This window comes from Plodia interpunctella, chromosome 23 (assembly GCF_027563975.2).
Source record: "Plodia interpunctella isolate USDA-ARS_2022_Savannah chromosome 23, ilPloInte3.2, whole genome shotgun sequence".
Lineage (NCBI taxonomy): Eukaryota > Metazoa > Arthropoda > Insecta > Lepidoptera > Pyralidae > Plodia > Plodia interpunctella.
Window position 1 is genome coordinate 6,520,344 of NC_071316.1, and position 26,900 is coordinate 6,547,243.

Consider the following 26,900-nt stretch of genomic DNA (forward strand, 5'->3'; position numbering starts at 1 on the left):
TTTATACGTGGACACGTCTAGAAAACCATTTCTTCTGTCACAACAAATATACAATCGTCATAATTCATTTACAATAAATCCTTTACACTACATATAATTCACCTCTCATACAATTAAAACTTATTACTTTCGATATTGCAACAAATAAAGTGCTTTTTTGATTTGCTAACAAAGTTATTATTTGCGGTTGGTTCAAAAACCATATCCAGGTATAGAACGGCAAAGTTAAGTTTGTCATTGGTTTTCTTCTGTCCATAAAGTCCAGGATACCTCGAAGCGGCTTTATTTACCCATGAGCGTTTGTACGGAACCCTGATGTAACAAATTCATTTTTTGTTTTCTTTTCAGATACAAAAACATTAAAAATTAAAGTCGCCAGCGACTTTCAGCTATTGAATAAGGTTATTATATTTATGAGCGTAGATGGGTTTCGATCATTTGCACGATTGCTCAAAAAAGGGAATATGATGTTTATAGATAACGGCTGTGTTATAAATTTTTGAAAACTTTTTTTTGGTAGGGCGGTAAACTAGCAAGCGGGTAAACAATTCAGACCTAATAAGGTAAGTGATCACCGCTGCCCTGAAACAATTCCGGGGGCATCACAGGTTGCCTTTCAAGAAGTTGTATACTCGTTTCTAGAAAATTCTAATGTCGTACCGTTGTTAGAATTTTTTTAATGTTAGCCACAGCCTAGATTTCTCCAGGACTATAATGTCGCTGCTGTTAATTAAATTTGTCAAGAAAAAATTACAACTTCGATCACCGAGTCAATTATTGTAATAGTTGTGTTACCCTGACACCCTCTATATGTCGAGGCAATATCGATAGTGACAAGTCTACAGTAACGTTAATTATGCCTAGACCTACGATAAAGGCGCTTCATTTAGTACAACTATTTAGTGCTCCAAACTAATTACAATAAGTTAGTGGTAAGGGCCATTTTCACATATTTTTACAACTAAAGGTCTTCATTTACGCACCGCTGCAACCAAGATGACGTTTATTGAAAATTGGGCTTTAAAAGGTCCATTGTAGACATACTTTGCATTGACAACAAATTACCGTTAATATTGCTCGCCGTCAGCTCTCATGTCGTCAATGTAAAGTATACTTTACGTAGGTACTTATACATTACATTGACAACAACAAACAACCCAGAGGACGTTTCAAAGCTCACTTTTCTATGAACGCCATGTTGCCGGGTAGTAGAGGCGCAGTACAAGTGTGCTATGACCTTACACCTAACGTGTACTATGAAAGTACTTGGGCTTGCTTATAGTGGCGTCGTGGGCCGGGTCGTGAGGTTCCCTCTATTATGGTTGAGCTACGCGATGGCTGTCCCATGCGTCAACTCGTGAACGGGTGCTGCCAGAGGGAACTGGTCATCTCGTTTCTCATATATTTTCATGTAAGTTAATTGTGTTTCACAAATATATTATAATCAGCACTCGGATCACAATCATAACCTGTTTTGATATACCTTTTGACTATGTACATTATGTACTTTTATATATTATTAGAAAACAAAAACATTGTAAGAAACAATAATGGTAAGCCGATCTGGCATGATAGGGACCAACATTGTTCAAATGAGTTTCTTTCGGCATTTCTTCTCAGCAGTGGTCGTACCGAAATGCCAGTAGTTTGTAGCTTGTGAGAAATAACTATAAATATAAAAATTGACGAGAAAGTGCCTGTGAAGGTCTAATTTCTGAATAAATGATTTGAATTTGAATTTGAGATAAAATTATGGATTGTTCCCACTAGTTCTACTGCTTAGTAAATCCCACAATTGAAATTGCTTGTTAAATTAGTTTAGATCACGGACCCTCGACTTTACAAATTGTGTGATGAAAAATATATTAATAAATATATTAACTTTCAAGTGCTATATTAATCGAAATATACTTTAAAATGAGAAAATAATAACACAGTGTTGATATATTACATATAGTGCAATATTATATATTGCAATTTGCGACATAGGTACTTACGGAGAAAAAAAATAGAAAAAAAAATTTTTTATCCGACAAATATTTATCTATTTATTATGCATAGGACGGCATTTGAGTTATAAAATTGCATTTTCAATGAAACCAGAGTAAAAATGGTCCTTACTTGTGATTAAAATGTGTAATCAAAAGATTTTACAAAAGCGATATTACGTACCATACACAGATCTCAAACGACAAAAAATTTGCAGCTTTTATATACTTATTTGTTAAGGTACTTGAAAAACATCAAACTATATATCAATATATGATGTATTTTTAATGAAATAAAATTATATAAATATGAACTAATTAGCCATCAAGATTTTTATTTTTGTTAATAACTATAAAAGTCCCCGACCGATTTTGATGAAATTAACCAGATTGATAGACTAGACCTTCCGGAGCAATTATTTCGCGGACGAAGTCTCGCTAGTTTATCGTAATAGTAAAAAATAATTAGTTTGTAATTTTCAACGTCCATATATATACTTTTAATGTAATTTTTTTTCTATTTTTTTCTTTCATTAAAAATACACGTCTAAATGTACATTTTAATACCCAAATAGATTCAGTATAGTTTGAAATGACGTGCGCCATTTACGCATATTACGTTTACAAAATCTAATTACAATTTGCCAACAATGGGTTTATCAACCAATCTTGACCATTCCATTTGATATTGCAATGGCCATCGTCAAAAAGCAATTTTCTACTATATAAGACTGCAGTATGTGCAATGATTGGCGCGCGTCATTTTAACATAGACAGGCTATATAATAAAAATCAATCATCGTGTAACTTTCAAACTTGTCATATCCACACTGAAAATACACCCTGTTTATTGAATAGAGACAAAAATAACGTCTGCGTGTTGAGGGCGTTGAATTACATATACTGCCTCCCCCGATATAGCAATCAGATGTGATGAGGCTACAGAGATCGTATAATTTTTAAACAGAAACTATTACTACTAGACATTTATATCGTAGAAATAATATCTCCCGAATATTCGCTCAAGTGTATTGTCGAGTTTATGAACAGCCTATAATGTGGCTATGGTATTGTTAAAATGTTCATTTCCTAAACATGTACAAAGTTTTCCTTAGGATTTCCCGTGTACAGACAGATATACAGTTACAGATGATATATGTGTAGATATTGAAAAATATATAATTTAACGCCACCGCCACAAGTATACAACAAAATAACAGAAAGTACAACTACTATCACTAAACATAACGAAGGACCGAAGCTACCCAACTATATATATATGATATTTACATTGGTGGGTTTGTGTGTAGCAGAAAATATATTATATATAATTTATTTCATGTGTTTTTTATTTATATTTTTTTGTCAATCGTGTAGAAAAAGTCTGAAATATTGAATGTCTTATTAGAAACGACGGACGCATTCTAGAGTGTCATAATTTTATTCGAGGTTTTTGATATTTAATCTTATATAATTATATTTTCCTACTTTTCCAGTTTGCTTTTAAACTTGGTGTTTAAAAGCAAGGGTTTTACACCAAAATAAATCTTTCTCTCATCTGACCGTTTTCCTGGTTTCTTCGGCCGCCATAGAGCGTCGGAGCCCAGGGCCCGCTGAATATGAAAAATAATTGTTCACATACAATTTCGAAGACAAATAGAATAATACAGAAAAACCGAGCGTCTGTCATTTCAAAATCTTATACATTAATAAACCTTTTAAATTTTTATTAAACTAACACGTTATCAGATCTTTGTATTCACAACAAATCAATTTTAACTCCTGTGCTGTCTTATTCTAAATTTTTTTATATATAGGTATCAAAAAATAATAAAAATACGTAACTTTAAATATTTTATTTTCACATAAATGCCAATTTCAGTGGCAACATGTGGTTTGAAAAAAAAAAACCAATAAATTCAATAAAAATCAGTTTGTCAATGAAAAACGAAAAATGAAAAACCACATGGAATTGCTTGCATTGCATGAAAATGAACTAATTTTGTCAACTTTGACATAAACGAACGTGATTTTAGTCAAAGATTATTCTTTTGCAATAATTTTCTTTTTGTTAGACACTATTTTACAAAACATATATACCTAAGTATATGAAATTGCATGAATTTAAATTAAACAAAAAACATTGTCTTACCATTTTTAAGTTGCCAATACTTTTTGATTACCACTTAACAATAAAAAATAAACTAAGTGAATTCTCAAAATGGAACACAAATAGAAATTAAAAAAAAAAAATTTCTGTATACCCATGTACTGAAATCAAAAAATTGACATTAATATACAGAAATAGTATTATATAATAGTAATTGTGATAAAAATAATACATCTATTTAATTAACACCGAAATATTACCAAGTAAGACCCGAATCTACAACACTTATTGGTCCTTCCTCTAAATACATATATAAAATATAATATATACCTTCCGTCCATCCGCTTAACTACAAGATACATATATATATGTTAATCTACTTATGTTAATATATCATTTTGTGTATTTTGAGGATTTTACCTAAGCGCTGTTTCGCGGTCTTCATACCTTTTTTCAGTCTTAAGTCTGGAAAAAAACGCGTAGGCGTGAAATTAGTTATCCTAAAAATCTTAACTAACAGTATAAATGCGAAAGTAAGTTCGTTTGTTACCTCTTCACGCTCTATCTACTCAACCAATCTTCTTTTTTTGCATACATATAGTTTAAAGTACGGAGAAGGACATAGGGTAACTTTTCACCTAGGAAAAATAACTATTCCCGTGGTAAATTTACACGGTCGAAGCTTAATTTATTCTGAATAGTAAGTTTTTATTTTTACCAAGAAATTTATATCTAAAGCGGTGGCAGTTCTGTGTAAAAAATGTTAAAATATTCATATTATATATTCGCCAACATACTTGCTTGTAAACTTAAAAAACGATAAGACCGATTTTGATGAAATTTGACACAGAGATTTGACACTTTGTATCCCGAACAAAACGTAGACAAAATTGTCTTCTTTTAGCAATTTTGCATACACGTAAAATGTATGAGGGATATAGCAATATATCAAATATAACTTATATTTCTGTCATCTGAGTGTTTTTCTCAGCCGTAAATAATCGGAGCCCCGGGTCTATATAGTAATAGGGTGTGATACTCACTCTGTGTTTTTGGCGTATTTTGAACGGGCGGCGGCGGCCGTTTGCACTTCGTCGCCAGTACAGCTCGCTTTGCGTTCTGTAACAATATGCAACCTTCAGCAACATGCCGCTGGTTTAACGGTTGTTTAAAACATTTTTTTTTTAATTCCTGGATATTTCGCATTTTGTTTGAATTTTATTTTGTTATTATAATATGCCTAAATTCAAAATCAAAATCAAATCATTTATTCAGAAATTAGGCCTTCACAGGCACTTTTTCACGTCATATTCTAAATTAAATGATGTTTACCAAAGCTACAAACTACTAGCATTTCGGAACGACCACTGCTGAGAAGAAATGCCGAAAGAAACTCATTCAAACAGTGTTGGTCCCTATTATGCCAGAAGGGCTTACCATTTTTTAAATATAAATTTATGTATAATTTTTTATCAGTAATATAACATGTAAGTACAAAATTAAAAAATATATATTGTGTGATAATTACATTCTTTAGGATTTAGATTTTTTCTAATTTTTTCTACTCGAGTTCGTTATTTCTTCTGTGACGAGACTGAAGTGCAAATTACGAAAACTGTTCAGTTTTCTTGATAGAATGTACAAATATTTTATTAATCGAAATATTTCCTTTATGTTTGTTGTATTAAGACAAAGAAATTTCCTAAAGCGATTCTTTTTCATAGTTGTATTTCTCATGGCTGAGGGCCGTGGTCATTACGTGGAATGACACAAGAGTGCAGGTTTCCACACGATGTTTTCCTTCACCGGAAGCAAGTGGTGGTCGATGAAAACTACTATACATGAGACAGATTGGTATACAAACTCATGTGGCACGAGTAGGATTCTAATCTGGGACCTTTCGGTTCACAGGCGGGGGTTGTACACCATTACACCATCACCGCTAGTGATTAGTAATTAATAATGCTTTGCGTTACTGACTGATAGACAAACAACGTACAGCCGAAACTACTGGGCGTAGAAAGCTGAAATTTGGTGTGTAGGACAGTGCAGGAGAGGATTTCCTGAAAGTCCCACGGAAAACGAAAACTTTTGGTGGCAAAAGCAGTTTGTAATAATAGTGAATGGTTTTTAACAGGATCGAAGAGTAGTGTTATTGAGAAACGCTCTGAAGCAGTGTGTATCATGAGTGTGTCGTACCTGCACGAGGTGTGTGTGGGTGAGCTTGGGCGCGGCGGCGGCGTGCAGCGCAGCGCGCACACACTCGCGCCGCACGCCGGAGCGCGTCGGCGCGCGCGCGCGCGGCTGCGGACGCGCCACGCGCGCGCGCGGCGACCACGACTCGTCTCTGTTGTCCAGTATCACATTTTAAGGCTTCGTACTGCGTCACGCAGTCGTTCCCGGACGAATTCTGTCCGTCTCACTCACACACCGAAATAGACAAACGAATCCGCCGAGGGTGGCTTGTCTCTTTCTCGCATTAGACTTGTGACGGACATAACCCGTCCGGAACGCCCGCCTAAACTCTTTATTCTATTTATGGTAGTCCTCACGAGCGTTTCGACCGCTGCGACCGCTCCACTTTTTCAAATTCTAACGATAATCTTACTAATCGACTTTAAAATTGTTCTGTACTGTGGTAATGTCATTTTTATGAATGATTGATTTTGGAAATGATTCCTTCCTCATGATAATTGACGGATCGTAATGACAGCGCGGCCGCAGCGATCGAAACTCTCTGAGAAACACCCTTTAGTATTCGAGGAGGCCCTTTAGAACATTGATTGACGTTAAAAAATTACATATACTAAATCTACCGCCAACTTCCAAAATGCAGGTAGTGAAGAAGCGGCGCAACAAACTGCACCACAGCTTTTTCTCCAAGGACGTCAATTAACAAATGTTGGTATTGTGCATATTTTAAACTACATAAAATAACGCTAATACCTACGCATAAAATACAAACAAACAACGTACAAAATATTCTTATGAATAAAAAACAAAAAATTATAAAATTTCCAAATACACATCAACAGCTCCGAAGTAAACCGGAGACGACAGAGATCCTAACTAATATTATAAATGTGAAAGTAAGTTTGTTTGCTACTTCTTAACACTCTATATACTCAACCAATCTTCTTGAAATTTTGCATACATTGCATTTGGGGTGATGGTAAAGATCGTGAGGAAACCTGCACACTGGTTGATTATTGTGTGTGAAATGGAGAAGGCAATGGCCACGTAATGACCACGACCCTCAGCCATGAGGAATACGACTATGAAGAAGAGATGTAAACAGCAACTCACTTTTCACTCTTAGCTTTGCTATCGACCCTGTTCCTGGAATGCCGGCGCCGCCGCGACGCCGTCCACTCTTCGTCCTCGTCCGAACTCATCTCCAGCGAGGGGTACACTGTAACAGTCCTAAAATTATACTATAGCCCTATTATATATAAAATTTAATTTTAAAATGTTCGCTGAAGATATATATATATATATATATATATATATATATATATATATATATATATATATATATATAATATGTTCGCTTCGAACATATTTTAAAATTAAAATTTTATTTTATAGTATATATATACTATATAATAACATTCAGCGAACATATACATGTTATGAAATTTGGTACACGGGTGGAATATAATCTTGAATAACACATAGGGTAGGTTTTATTCCGAAACTCCGACAGGAGCGGAGTCCCGGGGTGAAGCTAGTACTAAGATATTATTATAAATGACCCTAAACAATTGACCCATTTTATGCATGTAGTTAAAAAACCCCATTAAAACATAGGCAACTTTTTTGCAAAAATCAATCCCTAAATGACTTATATAAACCTAATGAACAATATAAACAAAGTTTACATATTTAATACATAAAACACGTATTAAACGTACACATACCATTTAACGTTAAAGTTTGAAGAAATAAATATATATTCACCATATTCCTCGTCGCGGTGAACTTCTTTGATGACGTCTTCTTCATCGAAATCCTCGTCCGCGCTGCTCACTGCCAGCGGTTTGCGGACGCGCTTGCTGCCGGTCGGCGTCGTTTCGGTGCTGCAGACAGAGAAAGCTATAGACCCCGTCATATCCTCCATTTCGCTCGTGCAATAAATATATGAGCGAAATGGGAGATATGACGAAGTGCATGAGAAGAAACGAGACAGAGAGCTTTGGACCACATGCTAAAATTGCCGCTTCATATGATATTATCTGGATTGAGCCGGGAAGTTTTATGGAAATTTTCCATCTCACTTATGTATTTATTTCTATATTTATCTACATTAATTTATGTATGATTTAGTACACTTTCTAGAAATCATATTTCAATGTTAGGTATTGCAGGTGAGCGCAAACTCTACTAATACCATCGCGTCAGCATTACCGTATGGTGTACGAGAGACGTCAGTAAAACAGCAAAAAAAAATAATTACTCGGGGGATTTTCTTTTTTGTTGATTGGTATATTTTATGCCAATCACAACCTTGAATGGTTGTTATTCGTTATCTCATGCCAATCAACAATCAAAGCTGCGGTTAATTTATTATTGTGATTAAAATTTTATTGTTTATTCTGACGAGACGACCCGAGATAAAACTCTTCGATAATTAAGAATGTAAAAAAACACCATTCCGTTGTCAAGTAATTTTTGCATATTTATTTATTCAAACTTTATTTACCAAACTTTAGTTACAAAGGGCCGACTTAGTGCCAAAAGAATTCTCTACCGGTCAACCTTCGGTCACCTAATAGGCAATGTTACGTGGGTGTTTCTCAGTGCGTTTCATTACTTATTTTTCAAATTCTAACAAAACCAACAATTAGTTTTACTATCCGATTTTAAAATCATTAATGTGTACTGTGGTAATGACAATTATGAATGATCGATTTTGGATATGATTGTTTCCTTTGATGGATGGACAATGACACCGTGGAGAACCACCCAGCTAATAATGTTTGTATATCCTGACCTGAATGCGGCGGGCGCGGCGGGCGCGGCGGGCGCGGCGGGCGCGGCGGCGGACGGCGTGTAGCGCGAGCTGATGCTGAGCATGCCCGCCACCGCCGCGTCCTCGCTGCCGACAAATGTGCCCGGCTTTAGTTCCACCCGCTTTGGCAATGACTTAATCCTGATTAATGTTACGAATGTCATATATTTACGACATTCGCGAATGCCAATGTTGGTAATGCGAATGTTCATTCAATAAAATAACAAATAAAACTAAGTACGTAATCACAATATTTAATGATATTTATATTTATTGTAATAAAGTGCTCAAGTGTAGTATTCAAATCTTAATAGTGGCAAATTATATTTAAGAAGCGTTATAGTATGTATAATAAAATATATTATAATGTTTAATGCATTCACACAATAATCAAATGGTACTAGTTGCGCCCCGGGGCTTCGCTCCTGCAATAAACACATAGGGTACTTTTAATCCCGAAATTACCAAGAATTTCGTTATGTTACCCCTTATAGGGAGGTTCCCATATGTAATATTATTTTAATCGGGCATATGAAGTGATTATAATGAAGTGATTATAAAGGATACACAAATATCCGACATAGACACACATCCGAACAAACAATAATGTATTCATTTAGCAAAAAGATATTTTTTAGCTTTTACATACATTTTACATAAAAAGTTTACAAATGCTTATTAATTGAAACACCCAAATTTATTTATGGAATACATAAAATGCACTAATATAAATATCAATATTAAAAAAAAAATTACGTCGAGTACGTCAGTCAAATAGACTACAAATAAGAACTTACGTGGCGCTCGGTTGTTCCTCTTCCGCGAGCACCGAAGCCTGTATTAATGATTCTATTCCGTTCGCCGGCGCACGCGCAGCTCTGTAGTTCGTGTTGCTGTTTGATGCTGAAATTATTAAGTCAGTAATAATACAGGACTATTATCTTCCATGTCTGTCTGGTAGCGAAATAAACAAAGTGGATCTTCCACATCAACATTTTAAGGTTTATTTGTGTGTGACTGCGGGCTTCGCGGCCTCACAGACCCGAATGTAGCCGGGAGGACGATAAAGACTCTCACCAGTTTCTCGATGTGTGAAATTGTTATGCTCCGTCTTCATAGTCGTAGGTGTTAGACACAATAAATAACATTTTCGCCTGAAAACACAATTACTTTCCTCTTTTCTCGCCAGTTTCTCAATGTGACACAGCCTCCTGCCGCGCGGGGCGGGGGTGTCCCTTATATATAAATCTCCGTCCTCATAGCCGTAAGTGCTAGACACTAACCCATTAAAGTGGAACATTTTCGCCTGAAAACACAACAGCTCTCCCAGTTTCTCACCAGTTTCTCGATGTATAACATTGTTATGCCTCCGGGGCGGACGCCTGCGGCGCGGCGCGGGCGTGTCGTCGATGTAGAGGTCGCCGTCCTCGTAGTCGTAGGTGTTGGACACGCGGCGCCGCACCGGCCTCTCCGACCGCCGCACCGGCTGCGTGCCCATTGCTTTATGTTCTTCCACCACCTAAATTGATAGGTAACAATGAAAATCTTTTCGAAACAGACCAATTTTTTTTTAAATACAACACGACACTTAGTTGCCAGTAAAATAGTAAGAAATATTAAACTTTTGTTGCCAACATACTAACAATTGGTAGTAAGAAGGTATAAGATTCTCATCTGAGCGTTTTCTCACTTGCTTCCGAGCCAAGAATCCACTTTCCTACTTTATCTTCTCCCCTTCGCACGATCTTCGGCGTCCTTACTAGTCAGACCATATCCATAGCACGCATATCCTCCTTGACATCACCATAATATAATTTAAGAGCGAAGCTCTTGTCGGTGAACTTCCTTTCGTTGTTTTCTCTCCAAAGCCAACTCCTTCACTTCTTGAGATAATTAATATAAATGTTATATCGCATATATTGTTGCCTGAATGAGAGCAATTGGATTCGTGGCTTCGCCGCTTAGAGCGCTGGTTGTTGAGCTTGTTAAAGATGGCCGTGGCAAATGTGAACGTTTGTGTCATGCTTGTTTTGTTGTAGCCATACTAACAGGACTCGACCAGTTGAAAGTTCCATCCATATATATTTCTAAACATGTTACAGGATCGATATAATATAAATTAAACAATTTAAATCTATTGGGTGGATTTAAATGAAGCTAGGTAAATAATATGCAAAAAAAAAATCAAACACTTAAAAAACATAAGTTTACTGTGCCACTGAAGACTCCTTATAATCTAGATATGGTAAGACAAATCCTGAAATAATACAGCAAAATGCAGCAAGAATTATTTACGAATTTTATCTTTGCAAGCAATGTCTCCAACTAAACAAAACATGTACTTACGTAATTAGTAGTGGTGGTACCGTACTGCTGAGCGATGGCGGCGTCGTATGAAGGTAGAGGGGTGTGATAGTTGCCGTTGATTTGCTCAGGGACCGCCACCGTGTTGTATGTCGCTGCCTGTGAGAAACAAATAGCGAGTCTTTTGTCACCAAACCAAAGATTAGTTATATCTTGCTCGACCTCGGTGGCGCAGTGGTAAAGTTCTTGCCACTGAACCGAGAGGTCCCGGGTTCGATCCCCGGTCGGGTCATGATGGAAAATTATCTTTTTATGATGGGCCCGGGTCTTGGATGACCGGGGATCGAACCCGGGTCCTCTCGGTTTAGAGCAAGCATTTTACCCCTGCGCCACCGAGGTCGTCAAACCTTCAAATTTAATTCACCTGAGCCGACACGCTAAGAAGAAATCATGGTTAGTTTATCAATAGTCAGCAAATAAAATCTTTTACAAGTTTATTTGTTAGAAAAATTAAAAAACCACCGACTTTCAATATTCATTCCGCCACAACTTTTGAATGGCTTAACCGATTATCATGAAACATGGCTAATAACACTCGGGATAAAATTATCTACCACACGACAGATACACAGACAGACACGTTAAACTTATAACACCCCTCCTTTTTGCGTCGGGGGGGTTAAAAATAGTTGAAGCACAAGTACCTGCTGCACCTGCGGCAGCTGCTCCTCGTAGCGCTGGTACTCGTAGGGCACGTCAGTGGCGTAGCCGTACTCCGGCTGGTACGGAGCCTTGGCCGTCGCCGCGTACTGATAATCTTGTTGCACGTCTTCTGCAGAGTACATGCCTGTAACAAACATACACACGCTATACAGGGTTACTGGTATCAAACGCAAAACCTCCCAAAGACTACTTGGGTACATCAAAACAAGCAACTTTTATTCTACGACTTTTCGTTATTAGTATTTTTTTTTTCATAAAAAAAATACAATCTAATTTGCGATAGTAAACATCTTAACTCCATGTAATAGCCGAGCAACACGAGACAGTACAGTAGCGTTATGTACCGGAATCGAACACAGAGTTAACTTTTTATAGAAACGACATTAAAGTTAAAAAAGGGAAAAGTTTAGACAAAAGTCGTAGAACAAAAGATGTTAAGTCTCTATGTACGTACCGTAAGCGCCTTTGGAAGGTTGTGCGTTTGATACCAGTAACCCTGTACAGATAACATCTTCATAGTCGTATTTCCTCATATCTGAGGGTCGTGGTCATCACGAGGAATGAAACACACACAAATTTCTTGCCACTATTAATGGAGTGGTTTGCCATTGCCCTCTCCATTTCACACACAAGTTAATAATCAACCAGTGTGCAGGTTTCCTCACGATGTTTTCCTTCACCGGAAGCAAGTGGTGGTTTATGAAAACTACTATACTTGAGTCAGATTGGTATACAAACTCATGTGGCACGAGTAGGATTCGAACCTGGGTCCTTTCGATCTACAGGCTTCTTAATCATTACACCACCACCAATAAATACATATATGAACGAATCACTCAGATTGTCTCTGCAGTCTCGGGATAGTTAGCCTGATACAAACTCATATTAGGCGACTAAGGGATAAAAAGACATTAATGGGAATATATTGAGTGGTCCTACTTCAAGGCGGGGACCACACCGCCACCTTGGCACATTACATAATGTGTTCCTCAACTGCTAATAGAGAAACAAGAGCATTTCCAGAAACTGTCAATGTCATTAGGAGGCCGGTCGAATAGTAGTCGAATTCTAAATATTCAAAGGTAAATATCTTACCCGAACTGCTGGCTCGACTCATCATAGCTGAAATTTTATATTTTGTAAGTTCCTTGGGGAGCTTTTAGCGGTAGTCGTTAAGACCTCTGGATCTAAAAGTCTCAGGTTCCTATCCTACTTGTGCCATAAGTTTGTACTCCTAAAGACTACTTGGGTACTTCAAAACAAGCAACTTTTATTCTACGACTTTTCGTTATTTGTAGTTTTTTTTTTTATTGAATTAATTCAATAAAATTTGCGATTCAAAACATCTTAACTAGTATGTAATAGCCAAGAAACACGAGACAGTACAGTAGCGTTATGTACCGGAATCGAACACAGAGGTAACGTTTTATAGAAACGACATTAAAACTAAAAAAAGGATTTTTTTTGTATTTATAACGTTTAGACAAAAGTCGTAGAACAAAAGATGTTAGATATTAGTAATCCTGTATAATAGTTTCCATATTCCACTTGCTTCCGGTGAAGGAAAAGATCGTGAGGAAACCTGCACACTGGTTGACAGTTTAATTCCCTAGTGTGTTTGCGACGACCTGCCACTAGATGGCGGTAAGTAGTTAGTAAGTCATGTCAAATGCATTTAGGCGACTTGAATAAAATCTGACATACTGTTAATAATAACACACTCGATATTATTAATATTATTTGGAACTTTTAAAAAGGTTTTACGAAAGTTATTCTTAACATAAACTTAAACTTTTTGTGGTGTGTGCTCAGAATAGGATTCTGGTGATCCCGAGCTTTGCGACGTCACAGCATCGAATCCAAACAAAAACACGAGAGAATTATAGAAAAATCTTACCCGGCCCATAATTTATTTCCTGTCCATCGATCCTCATAGGGTTCTGCAGATTCTCATTGGTGAACAGTATCTGTTCTTCGTGGTAATCTCCAATGTCTTTCTTGGATATAGTCCATTGATGTATCGGCTTGAGTGTCGGTCTGTCTGTGCGGATGAGGTGGGACTTGAGGATGGAGTGCTCGGGGAGGCTGTAGGGGGGAGGGGCTTCTTGTGATGATGAGGGGGAATTGCTGGAATGAAATACAGTTTTAAAAAATATTTTCTATTATCACCAACGCTCTCGGCTTCGCTCGGATAAGACCATAATAAAAAAGTAGCCTATGTTATTCCTGAAGGTTTCGTCTATCTCTACGTACAACTTCATCAAAATCGGCTTACTAGTTTTTGAGTTTAGTAGTATCTTTCTTTAATATTGTAAACGAGTATGAATCTTATGTATAGGAATGCTTTTTTAATATTCATCATAAATATTAGTACTAACTTGAGCTTAATCTTCAAAATGTTTTTCTTGTCCGGTCTGTCAATGTATCCGTTCTCCTGGTACCCCTGGTCGTCGAAACTCTGATACACATACTTCTCTGGCAACACCACATCTTTTGTATCGTATTTTGTTTCTGGCAACCCATTGTATTTTACGTCTTGAGGTATGAATCTGGAATAACAAAAGTGTATGTAACATATAGCATAAATTATGCTAGTAGTTTGTAGCTTAATCTAAATCTTTTTTAATAAAAAGTGTCTTTAAAGGTTCGGAAGGAATACTGCCGCTTAGATGAGAGAGAGAGAGAGAGATAAGAAGAGAACGTCGTACCTGTCGTGTTGATATCCATCTTTGCCCACGTAAACCTTGTCATCGACATATTCCCCGTTCTGTCCCATATGCATGATGGGTCGTGGCAGGGTCAGTTTGAGGGACTTTTTGTGTTGCTGCGGCCTCTTTGACGGCTTGTTTGGTGATGTGCTTTTTATTTTGAAGTCCTTTTGGAAATAAATAGTAATATAATAGGGTAATTGACAAGGTCAGAGAATTATAGAAAATATGTAATCTCGGTAAAATAGATATATTAAGGATCATTACGTTAATTCATAAGCTGGATCATTATAACAAGATTTCAACTTGATCGGAAAGTAAATTTTCGAAAAGTATGACATTATAAAAACAAACTCGACAATAAAAAAAAAAACTAAAAGTTTGTTAAGAAACTTTTATTAAGAAGTAATCACCAAAAATGTAATATTTAATGTACCTGACATTTAATTAATTAAACTTTCCCGTTTCATTATTAATTACACGTTGGATTCGCAAAGACGCAGCTAACCAATCAGAATGCGCCATTGTGACGCAACGACCATTACACCTCAACATGATTGGTTCGCTGCGTCTCACTTCGAATCGACTCGACGGTGAGAAGTGAAATGCAAACCCGTATTCGTCCTCAGTATTTACCTTATCCTTATTAGCAGCGCTGGCCGACCGTTTCTCCAAAGTCCTCAGTTCCTTACACAGCTCTCGTACCAATTGACCGGAGTTGAGGCATTTGGGCACGTTGTCGCGTTTCGCCGAGTCAGTCTGTGATGATTATAACACCAATTGAAAACACAATTGTAGGAAATGCAATCAATTGACTATTCAAATAACATTTAATTTTGTCTAGATTAAGTATCTGTAAATTCATTGGCTTTGACAGTTAATATAAAATAATATAAAGAAAAAATAATAATCTAATTGTCCACATCACACCAATATCGAGCAAAATAAATATTTTATCAGTAAGGATATATATATTCATTGAGGTTAAATTAGATTAATTTTGTTTGTAAAAACTTTTATATAGAATTTAGTACATAATACAAAGATAAAATATATAGTAAATATATAGGGACAAATATATAAATATAATAACAAATAAATATATAGGGACAAATGACACAGATTGAGCTAGCCCCAAAGTAAGTTCGAAACTTGTGTTATGGGATGCTAACTCAACGATACTATATTTTATAACAAATACATATATAGATAAACATCCAAGACCCAGGACAATCAGAAAAAGATCATTTTTCATGTTGACCTGGCCGCGATTCGAACCCGGGACGTCCAGTGTAGCAGTCCGGCAATATGACCATTACCGGCCGGCCACGGCGGTCACGGCGGTCGTCAAAAGATTATTGTGGTATAAATTTAAATAATGAGACGAAAAAAAATCAAAGTCCTGAATTTGGATCATTCTCACTAGTTCCACTGGCAATAGTTCCAATAGAATTTAAAAAAAAAACACTCACTTGTTTCCATAGTACTATTGAGAATGATCCTATGAATTCTTCATATATTTTTCGCCAGCCTTCTGGATCTTTGGCATGGCGATTTAGGCTCAATTTTCTTATTAAAATTAATTTATTTATGTTTTATTAATGAATAATATAAATAAATATAAATAAATCACACAGATTTAATTAATAAAAAATGCAATAATACTCACAGTTTTGAGCGCGTGCCACTCTTTGAGCGCATTGGCGAGTATTTTAATCCCGCGCAGCAGCAGCGCGGGCAGCGGCGGCGGCGCCGGCGCGGCCGCGGGCTCGTGAAGGGTGAAGTCTTCATCCTACCGATACATTATAACTTATCCTACTAATCTACAATTCGACTTTGGGCAAACATACATTTTTTGGATGTATGTATGTAACGCGATAAGTTTCGAACCGCTGGACTGATTTTAATGAAATTTAAAAGGTATGTAGAATCTGTCGATAGAATTTTTAAGTTCGTGGGGCATCAAATTCGGTTCGTTCGTGGGGCATCAAAATCGGTTCAGTCAGCAAACAACTAGTGTTATAAATGCGAAAGTTTGTAAGGCCAGTATAAGTTTATGTATGTTTGTTACTCTTTCACGCAAAATTTACTGGACGGATTGTTATGAAATATGGTATACGGATAGAACATAAGCTGGAGAGCATACACGAACTTATGACCAAGGTCTACCTCCTATCCTATAACACATAGGGTGCTTATCCCGAAATTCCCACGGGAGCGAAGCCCCGCGGCTCAGCCAGTTATCAGTGTAATGTGTGGCAACAAACGACCTAAGACATAAGTAAAGCGAACCCTTTGCCCAGCAGTGGAACACTTAAGAGAAACGACCAACGAACGACCGGGAAAAAAACAAATTAATTTTGAATTGTTCAAAATGTTTTTCAACCCCTAAAAATTATGCGATATGTTATTGACACATTATTTTTTTCAAAATTTGCAACAGTTTCATATATATTGGCACCAGTAAATCATTATTATTGTAATTAAAAAACCATAAAAACATTTTTTTTTAAAGAAAACCTACAAACCTTGACATAGCATGTTAAAACGATTGACTCTCATAGTATTAGATTTTGCTCCACAGCGTAAAGGCAAAATATTCCTCTATGAATTTACTTTTTTCTCGAGAGCATAAAATCTCTTACAAAAGTATATGTTTCATTGCATTTTCAGAAAAGCGACGTTTCACCTTCAGACGCCTCGTCTAAAATGCTTCGCTTTATTCTGATGTATAATTCACTATGTTTTAAATTGAGATTTGCATCCATAGTGTTAGTATAAATACCTGTGTTTCTTCATTGTATCTCCTCAACATGGTCAACAAATGCGCGCCGGCGAACCAGTGCATCGCTTCGAACAGAGGGTACCGGAACATCGTGGGCGTCTCCACTCGCCGCTCTATTTCATAGATTCTGTAAGAAATTACATTCCATCACATTTATTTCTGTACTAAAAGTTATATTTCTTCCAATAATAAATATTACAAGCTAGGTATATTATAAAGGTACTAAAATTATTAAAAATAAAAAAACCTCCTCAAACGCGACGCACCGAGGTAACGTGCCCAGAATGCTGGCAGCATTTCCTCGCTGTACTGCCAGACTTATACGCTGAGCAAAGTAAATACCTGATCTCGGATCACCAGTTGTTTAGATGAGACGTGTTGAAACCTCTTTCAAAAATTTTTTTAGATTCCGGTCCCCAAGGACCCATTGTGTCCACTACGAAAGGTAAGGTTTCTGTACTTACCTATACCTATATAAGATATATATAGGGTTACAGGTATCAAACGCAAAATCTCCTAAAGACTACTTGGGTACATCAAAACAAGCAACTTGTATACTACGACTTTTCGTGATTCGTAGTTTTTTTTTCCATATAAAAAAAAAAACAATCTAATTTCCGATTCTATACATCTTAACTCTATGTAATAGCCAAGCAACACGATTTTTTTGTATTTATTACGTTTAGACAAAAGTCGTTAAAACATTTAATCTCTATGTACCTTATGCGCATTTGGAAGGTTATTCATTAGATACCAGTAACCCTGTATATATGATACTAGATGTTGTCCGGCGCTTCGCTTCTGGAAATTTTGGGATAAAATATAGCCTATAGCAATCTTGGAGAATGTACCTTTCTAACGGTGAAATAATTTTTGAAATCGGTTCGGTAGTTTAAGAGATTACCCGCCTCAAACTCACAAATGTTTGCCTCGTTATAATAATAGTATAGATAGTAAGAGTATATAAACCAAAGACAAGGAAAACTAAAGGCATCAAGCTGGCTTGGTTAAATGATAGAACATTTTAACACAACTTCCTAGTCTCAATCAATTAATTGGCTTTTAATCTATACCACATATTAAAGATCAAGAAAATTATATAGACGACGGATGAATGTTACCAAATAAGATTGTAGATTTCCATTATTCCAGTTAATCTCATAGAAATTGGCAGATTGGAACGCGATTAGGAACAAAAGATGTAATTTTAATACACACGTCTCTTTCTTGTATGAGTAAAATGGAACATACGACGGGTCTATACCTAGCTTTCTGTCTTCACCACTTAAGAAAAAATTATTTAGATATTGCTACGACGAAAGAAACAGACGAAAGAAAAAGACGAATAATATACCAGTAACTGCGTTCCTTATCACGATCACTTAGTTTGTATAACAGTGTTTTCTCTGAATTTGATATATTTTTTTAGTTCCTCGATAGTATTAAGTTTAAAAAAGGCCTTAATTTCAAAACTGTTTAACGAAAACAACAAGTATTTAAATAAATAAATAAAACCATATACGTATAAACTATATAAGTATCCAAAAATACTCACTGCAACTGCATCTCAATGGCGTAGGAGTGCAGGAAGTTCCCGCCAAAAACTAAAGAATCGCAGGGCGTCAGCACCGCGTGGATCCAGCCCGATGGGATGAAGAGGCTCTGTCCTGCCAACAGCTCCGCTGTGCCGTACCACTCCACCTGCAACACGACCATATGTCATGCTGGCTCCACACTGCCGTCGAACAGTTTATTGTATTCGGTATACATTGCTGGTTCTTCATTACGGTAAATAAAACTACTCGTACTAACTACGCAATGTTCACGCATTAGCGTCGGCATGAATATATATATACAGAAATAGGTCTTTCAACATGTAAGACTCACCATATCACCAAAGAATCGTTCGTTCTGATTGTTGGCAGCGCTCCACTGCTGGTACAAAGCGAGATTGGTCGCCGTTGGCGGTATTAGGTAGAATATCTACAACAAAGATATAAGTACAAGTCCGCAAGTTAGTTTAGTAAGTTATTTTTACTGTTTTATTTTCTTTGTGTAAGTTTTTACAAAGTTAAATCTAATTTAGCGGCGGCTTCGTCCGCGAAGAAGAGACATAACACTTTGTATAATAGCAATATCTTTGAGATCTAATTAGATACACGTGTGCAATATCTATACGATTCGGGATTTGTTCATACACTAAATTTCATATTTTAATATGTAGCTAACTCTGTCTAAAGATGATAAAGGATATATTATGTTGGAGTGATGCTGGCTGGAATCTTGAAAGAAGAGAAATCATTGTTTTAATGTTGATTGGCTTCGTGACATCTAAATTAATGATTTTTGTCGGAGCCGTGAAAACGAGACTTACCAACATTTTAAGAGGTTGTGTACGCTTAAGCCTGGCTTTGCGATCACAAACTAAAGACGACAGAGTGAGAAACCTAAGACGACAGAGTGAGAAACCTAAGACGACAGAGTGAGAAACCTAAGACGACAGAGTGAGAAACATAAGACGACAGAGTGAGGTAACTAAATAAATAATTTAGAATTAAAAACACTAGACCTACCTTCCTGCCATGCAACACGTGGTACCAGACTGTGGTCCCGCCGAAGTCGACATGGAAGTCGGTGTAGGCGCCCGCCGCGGACACGAGACAGTACTTCTGCACGGCCGGGCGCGGGGCGGCGCCGCCCGCCCACGCGCGCGCCGCCCAGTCCAGCTGCAGCGCCGGCCGCGGCGGCGACACCAGCGGGGACAGGCTGCGGACATTTCACTATCCACCTGACACTTCCTTACAATACGACCACTCTAATCAGTGTTGCCGGTTTCAATAATTTCTCTACTAAGACTAAACCATCTACCATTATAATTTGATGTACGAATTTTAGTTTTTGTATTTTTATTAAAAAATAAACAGGTTTAGCAAATAATTCAATTTTAGTTATTTTGTCCCGCTTTTGACGAAGTAATCCAGATTCTTTCCTCGATTGCAAGAACTTAACCATATTTTTATTTAAAAAAAAACTTAAATATAAATATATAAAAGAACATTTAACAATTCAAGACTGACTTGGTTTCGGAGAACTCCAGGCTAAGCACGTTGAGCACCTTCTCGTCTCTGAGCTCGGGCGGAGTCTCGAAGTAGTCCACGAAGTCGCCTAAAGGCATACGCAGCGTGGACTGCTTGCGAACGTCTATCACTTCCACCTGCAGCCAATCAAAGTTTTCATCGAAAAATATTCAACAAAAACACATACAAAAAACTTTTGTTTCACACATTTTGTGTTGTCTATACTGGCTCGTGTGGATTTGTAACCATTAAGCACTGCTGGAATGAAGAGGGCATTGCTAGGCTTAGCGAAATACAAGCCCCTTCAGGTCTGAAAGGGTAATGAATGTAGGTGTGCTCGGATAGCTGGACTGAGTGGCGAGTCAATGAGCAGCTGTCATGCCGCGTTGTTCAGTTTTCCGTTTCAAAAAGATGGTGTTACATTCCACATTTGTGTGAATTCTAATAATATAATATTTATTTTATATTTCGATGGATCATTGTTGCTGTAATAATCATTGGATCATTGTTGCTGTAATAAATAAAAAGGAACTCACCTCCAACTGTGCTCCACAGAACCTCAACACAGATCGTACTGTAAATGTAGCTGGGTTGGGTACTTTCAGGTCCAGTCCCTCGGGCGTATGGAATATAACAGGGCGAGTGAAGCCATCATCCCTGGAATCCATCCATACATATCATAAATGTGAACATTTAGAAAAACGACACACTATCTGTGTGTCGTTTAACAGCTAAACTGTAGGGCTGATTTTGATTAAATTTTAAATAGATATAGTTAATGACCCGAGGTCAAATATTAGCTTCTGCAGGCATTTCGGTGCACACAAGATAGTCCACTATTAAAATCTAAATACCTGACAAACTCTTCTGTGAAATGGTGTCCCCGTAATCTTTGCAGAGCAGCGGGTACAGGCCGGAGAGGCCTAGCGGACAGCGCTCTGACCCATGCTGGAGTCCCCACCTGCGACGGGTGGTTCTCCGCCCCGAGCTCATATCTGTCTGCCCGGTGATTATTTGTGGGGATTTTTACTGGAACCACATTAAATATTTAATCCATTGTGGTATAACTTTGGAATAATATTTAAAGCATCCTCTCTCATTTTAATATGTTACCAATTTCATTTGGGGTTGTGACGCCGCGAATCCTTAACTCAACTAAAGAAGCAGTGTTATAGACATTATAATAATACCTACTCCAGAAAAGAGGTATGTACACTATTTATGTGACGATAATATTTCAAAGACAAAACATTTGTTCAGAAATTAGACCTTCACAGCCCTTTGTAAATTATATAGTTTTTTCAAAAAGTTACAAACTACAAGCATTTCCGAACGACCTCTGCTGACAAGGCGACAAATTAATTTACAGTATTGGTCCCTATCATGCCAGACAGGCTTACATCTTCTATAAATTCAGCTTAGTACTTTAGTACTAAACTGAATTTTTATAGCCAGAAGATGTAACTTACCCTAAAGGCTAGGTTACACTCTCATGAGGGTTACACCTTTACAAATTTTATAAAATTGAATCATCAAAATGAGTTATTTTTCAGGTGTGTTTTTGATCCAATCAATTAATATTATTGCACAGTATCATATTGAATCTCATGGCATCCCCAATATATATAAGTTTGCAGTCTGGGAATATAAGAAACTAATTAAAAATATATTTTTTTACTTTTCATTTGCTTATACTTACACACAGATGGGCCGTATGTTTGCGCACATTTCGGACAGTGGTACTTATCAATATCATCGGAGTGGTAAATTTTAACATCAACACAGCTGAAAAAGAAAAATTTTACTTGAATAGGTACATGAACATTTTCGTGTTTGTAAAAATGGAATAAAACAGCTAAGAACTTATTCAAACTGAAATATTTTTATTGCAATAACTGTGTAGTTACAATGTACATAACTTTTGTATTAAAGTATATTTTTACATAATATTGTGTAACTAGGTAGGTTTGTATAGTAATTAGGTAGAATTAACAAAAACTTTAAGGATAAGAGATATAACCACAAAACAATTTTTAAGGTGATTTTGTCAATGCAACTTGTGGACAATGTCCAAAATATGTATGTAGGTACCTAAATCTCTAATATCATCAGAATCACAAAAAAAAAATGATACAAAAAACTATTCGTCACTATCAGTTTTTGTTCTGTTAAATAGACCTCAAGTTCTTATGACCATTTTCGTTTGTCCTTGTGTTAGGATTACTATTTTTTTTTACTAACCCACTACATTTTAAATGTGATTGTTACTAAAAACATTCAAGTAAACTACGTGGACTAGACTTCTATATTATGAAGTGCTAATCATGATTATCGAAGTAAAAATTACTATAAAAACAAAGAGTTAAATTCAAGACTTGTGGCCCATTAGCGCTTGCTTGTAAACAATGCACAATGCTAGAAATAAGGCAGCACAGATACTCTAATTATATTGCAACTGTTAAGCAGTGGTTTCATTGGGTAAATTGAGAATAAGAACAAAGGACAACACGAATAAATCAACAAAACATTCGGATGAAAAATTATGGCCGAACGGCAAGGCACTGTCAAATATAGGCACAGGTTTTTTAACACACAACACAGTTTTTGCACTAATATTTATTTATTTTTCACTGTACCTTCCATGAAACCATTCACGACAGCAGTCGCATTCTATCATAAATTGTCCAACATTATATGGTTGACCACACAAACAATAAGTTTCCTTCGATGACGCCATTTTGATGGCGAATAGACAATATTTCGTGTTTTTTCTCCACGTCATTTTTGGGATGCCATATCAAAAAATCTATAGACAAAATATCTTTATTTACAACGCCATCTGTTATCTCCAAGAGATATGACTTAACTACTCTAGCGCCACTATTTTATAATCGTAGATGGCGATACAGTTGTAATTCAATAAAAAGCTTTGTAACTTTTTCAAAACTTTTATAGTAGGTACTTGGTATGAACCCAACCAATATCCGCAACCATTATTAAAATAATAAAAAGTTTATGAATGTGTTTCTTGAACTCAGTCTATTGGGTGTCCACGTGAATTCAGTTAAAACATTCCACTGGCATACGCCATGCGGCTTGAAATTGTAAGAAGTTGTTCCTGGTTTCAGTGCGACTAGCGACAATAGGAATAAAGGAATTAGAAAAGCATAGTAATTTTTTTGTGGTCTTCTGTCTATCCTCATGAGTAAATTCCTTACAATCGTCTTGTATATGTATGTTTATGCCAGCTTCTTACTGTTGCCGAACTCAGCACATGCCGACGCGAATGCGTTTGCATTGACATTGCGTAGTTAGTACGAGTGCTTTTATTTACCGCAATGAAAAACCAGCAATGTGTATCAAATCTACCAAAGTTTGGCAAACTTTTCGACAACAGTGTGCCCACACTGTTTAATACTATGCAACGGATTTTGATGTGTTTTTTTTTAATATAGTGATTAAAGAGGAAGGTTATGTATGCATAATATCCCTAATATTGCCCCCGTGTGAAGCCGTGCGGGTCGCTAGACGCATATACCTAGGTATATAAAAAAAATATCACATTATATACATAAGTAGGCACTTAGTTGACTAAGTCTTCATACATAAGAATTGAATATTCACATCTATGTAAGTACATATTTGTTTTTTCAGCATTAAAATAAGCGATTAAACGTTTGTTTTATTGTAGTAATCAACATAAAGTTTATAGACAGTATAAATTGATCACGTTTACCACGATACGACTTGTGGATAAATAACTTCCTCACATCTTGTATTGTACAAAACTATATACCTACTATTATTGTATTTCTTGTCACATTATTAAACCCCTTCCACACGACTTAATTTTACGCCCAATTTGTTTAGATTGACAATCAAATTGGGTCGTGTGGACGGAATATGAAATTCAAGGTTATTGGGTGGCCGGTATCGCCCGATTTGGGATTGCTCAGTCAAATACTGAAATTGGAAATTTTGCCGTGTACGTGTGGACGGACGATCAGATTGTACCCAATTCAATCGGCAATCAAATTAGGCAATCAGATTGTATCGTGTGGAAGAGGTTTTAGTTTTTACGTCGAGCCCCTCCCCCTTTCTAATCAACATTTTGTCTTTCCGTCTGTTATTATTTCTCACCAGCGCATCACCCACCAAAATTCGATTCATTATAAACATACCGAAAGCCATTTTGTGTTTGTACGTACGCATCCAATAGTGAGATATTCACATACTGCAATAAAATAACAAGACATAGAATTGTAACTTAAGTAGGTATATATCTGCGTATGCGACGCCACAGCCCCGAACGCCACTAAGAACATGCGGAGACGACAGCGACAGAGAGAGAGAAGTACACTAAAATAATATGTATTCAGGTTTTTGTACAGCCAATAGGTTGTAAGACATTTACAAGAATTAAACTGGAAATGAAAATGATCAATTAACGTACATTTTTCTCATTAACCAATCCTGATAATTATATAAGTAAGACTCTTTAGAAGTATATGTGGCACCGCGGGGAAGCACGCTCTTTGACGGTACCACGACCAACTATTTTTTTCTAATAAGTACATGACGTACAATTTTTAATTTTTCACGTACAACTACGTACATTATAATATGTACATTTATATCGTATATTAATGGAATCAGTTTAGCACTGTACCGCGTCGGAGCATATTACAATATTATGCATGTAAAAGTGAGTTTTTTTTACCTTCTCTCACGTCAAAATTGAGCATTGGATCACCGATATAAAACATTACATTTTTAAATCTGTGCATTGGATTGAGGAATGATTTTTCGTGTGGAGCTCAGCTGGAGAGTGACATAGATACTTCTTGCCGCGACCGACAATGCCTACTTAGTAACTACATAGAAAACATAAATTAATCATGCAATAATTACAGATACTAGCTATCCAAATTAATTATCCAAGTAACTAATTGGTTTGATTAGAATCAAAACCAAGCCTGGTATAAATAATATAATTCCAGAAGATTGCCAAAAACATGAATCCATCTAACTTCCTAACTAATACATATTTTAAATGCTAAAGTAAGTTTGTTTATTTATTTGTTTGTTTCAAGACTCTTTATCTAATTAACCAATATTCTTGAAATTATGTATAGATGTAGTTTGAAATACGGAAAAGCACATAGAATCCCTTTCATTCCTGAAAAATAACTGTTCCCGTGGGTAATTCACGCGAGCGACCTAAGGATTTCTGATCAGCTTTTATTTTTGAATTGCTACAAAAATTGTTCCGTTTGTTTTCGTGTGAAGAGGTTACAAATGTCCGGTTACCCTTCTTGTCTATCCATATTCTGTACATCGGTGCTCGTAACTCAAAAGTCTTATGTCACCTGCACTGTGCAAAATAGGTACTTATAACGAATCTGCAGTTGCATAAGTTGGACGTTCGTGTGCCGGTCACGTGATGGACAGTTTTAGTGAAGGGCGAAGAATTTATCGACAAAAAGATTGTCCTAAATATTTACAAATGCGCGGCATTTTTAGAATTTTTAACAATTATTTTATTTCATAAACTAGACTTGTAACTGTCTGCGTTTTATTTCGCTTCTAATTTTCTTCATAACTAATCAAAATGAGTCCATAAGTTTTTGAATCTATTTGCTACAAAAATATAAAGATACAAATCTTTTCTACCTATTTATAAGTATATAGCAACGTTCCTTCTTTTACCTTTGCCTCCATAAACAGAATAAGCTAAACGGGCAATTCCAGCGTGCGACATAATTACAACATAATATTATGAGACAATGTTGTAAACAAAGAATTCTCTGACGTGATTAATAGTAAGTACCTATATAGGGCAGATGTAGATGGAAATACATCTTCTTATAGGTATTGAAGTAAATTATGTAGGTATAGGTATTATTTAAACTTTGTAGTTATAAGCGACCATTTAGAAAAGTTTTTTCGTAATATTTTTCTGCAGCAGCGCCGCAACCTCGCCTAAAATAAAGTTTGTTCCTCTATAAACAAATGTTTTCCGCCCGCCACTATTACTTTTTAAGAATTTTATCTGTGCCTTCGGATCAACAAAATTCTTCTTACTGATTTTGTGTTTTTTGTTTTATAGGGGTAGACATATCTTGAATTTTGACAGATATGAGAATTTTGACGTAATAATTACCTATGGCATGTCATGATGAATGAGAAGCCTA

General features: G+C 36.4%; 1 protein-coding gene across 3 annotated transcripts; it reads right to left on the bottom strand.

Annotated features, from left to right (window-relative positions):
- Positions 1-23,469, bottom strand: LOC128680077 (histone lysine demethylase PHF8-like). Of its 3 annotated transcripts, none has more exons than XM_053762825.2 (25): positions 23,343-23,469; positions 22,406-22,491; positions 21,561-21,735; positions 21,243-21,363; positions 20,707-20,843; positions 20,203-20,395; positions 19,517-19,612; positions 19,185-19,330; positions 17,630-17,756; positions 16,514-16,636; positions 15,481-15,603; positions 14,845-15,011; positions 14,515-14,685; positions 14,034-14,263; positions 13,232-13,258; positions 12,118-12,260; positions 11,456-11,572; positions 10,448-10,628; positions 9,907-10,012; positions 9,092-9,196; positions 8,059-8,177; positions 7,405-7,510; positions 6,298-6,445; positions 5,142-5,217; positions 1-4,563 (listed from the first exon to the last, which is right to left on the bottom strand). In XM_053762825.2, exons 1-25 carry the CDS (start codon positions 23,441-23,443, stop codon positions 4,484-4,486), a joined length of 3,204 nt encoding a protein of 1,067 aa, XP_053618800.1. In that variant the 5' UTR covers positions 23,444-23,469; the 3' UTR covers positions 1-4,483. The 3 variants fall into 3 exon arrangements, with proteins under 3 accessions (XP_053618800.1, XP_053618799.1, XP_053618801.1); XM_053762824.2 differs by having other exon boundaries at positions 9,092-9,250; XM_053762826.1 differs by lacking the exon at positions 13,232-13,258.
- Between the last annotated feature and the right edge of the window lie 3,431 nt (positions 23,470-26,900).

Bases quoted from the DNA above. Each gene is read 5' to 3' on its own strand.
- LOC128680077 (XM_053762824.2), bottom strand. From the start codon at position 23,443: ATGGCGTCATCGAAGGAAACTTATTGTTTGTGTGGTCAACCATATAAT. The intron at 21,364-21,560 runs GTATTTAGATTT...GATGGATTCCAG, and splicing joins TTCACAGAAGAGTTTGTCAG to GGATGATGGCTTCACTCGCC. The intron at 10,629-11,455 runs GTAAGTACATGT...CTATCAATTTAG, and splicing joins GTACCACCACTACTAATTAC to GTGGTGGAAGAACATAAAGC.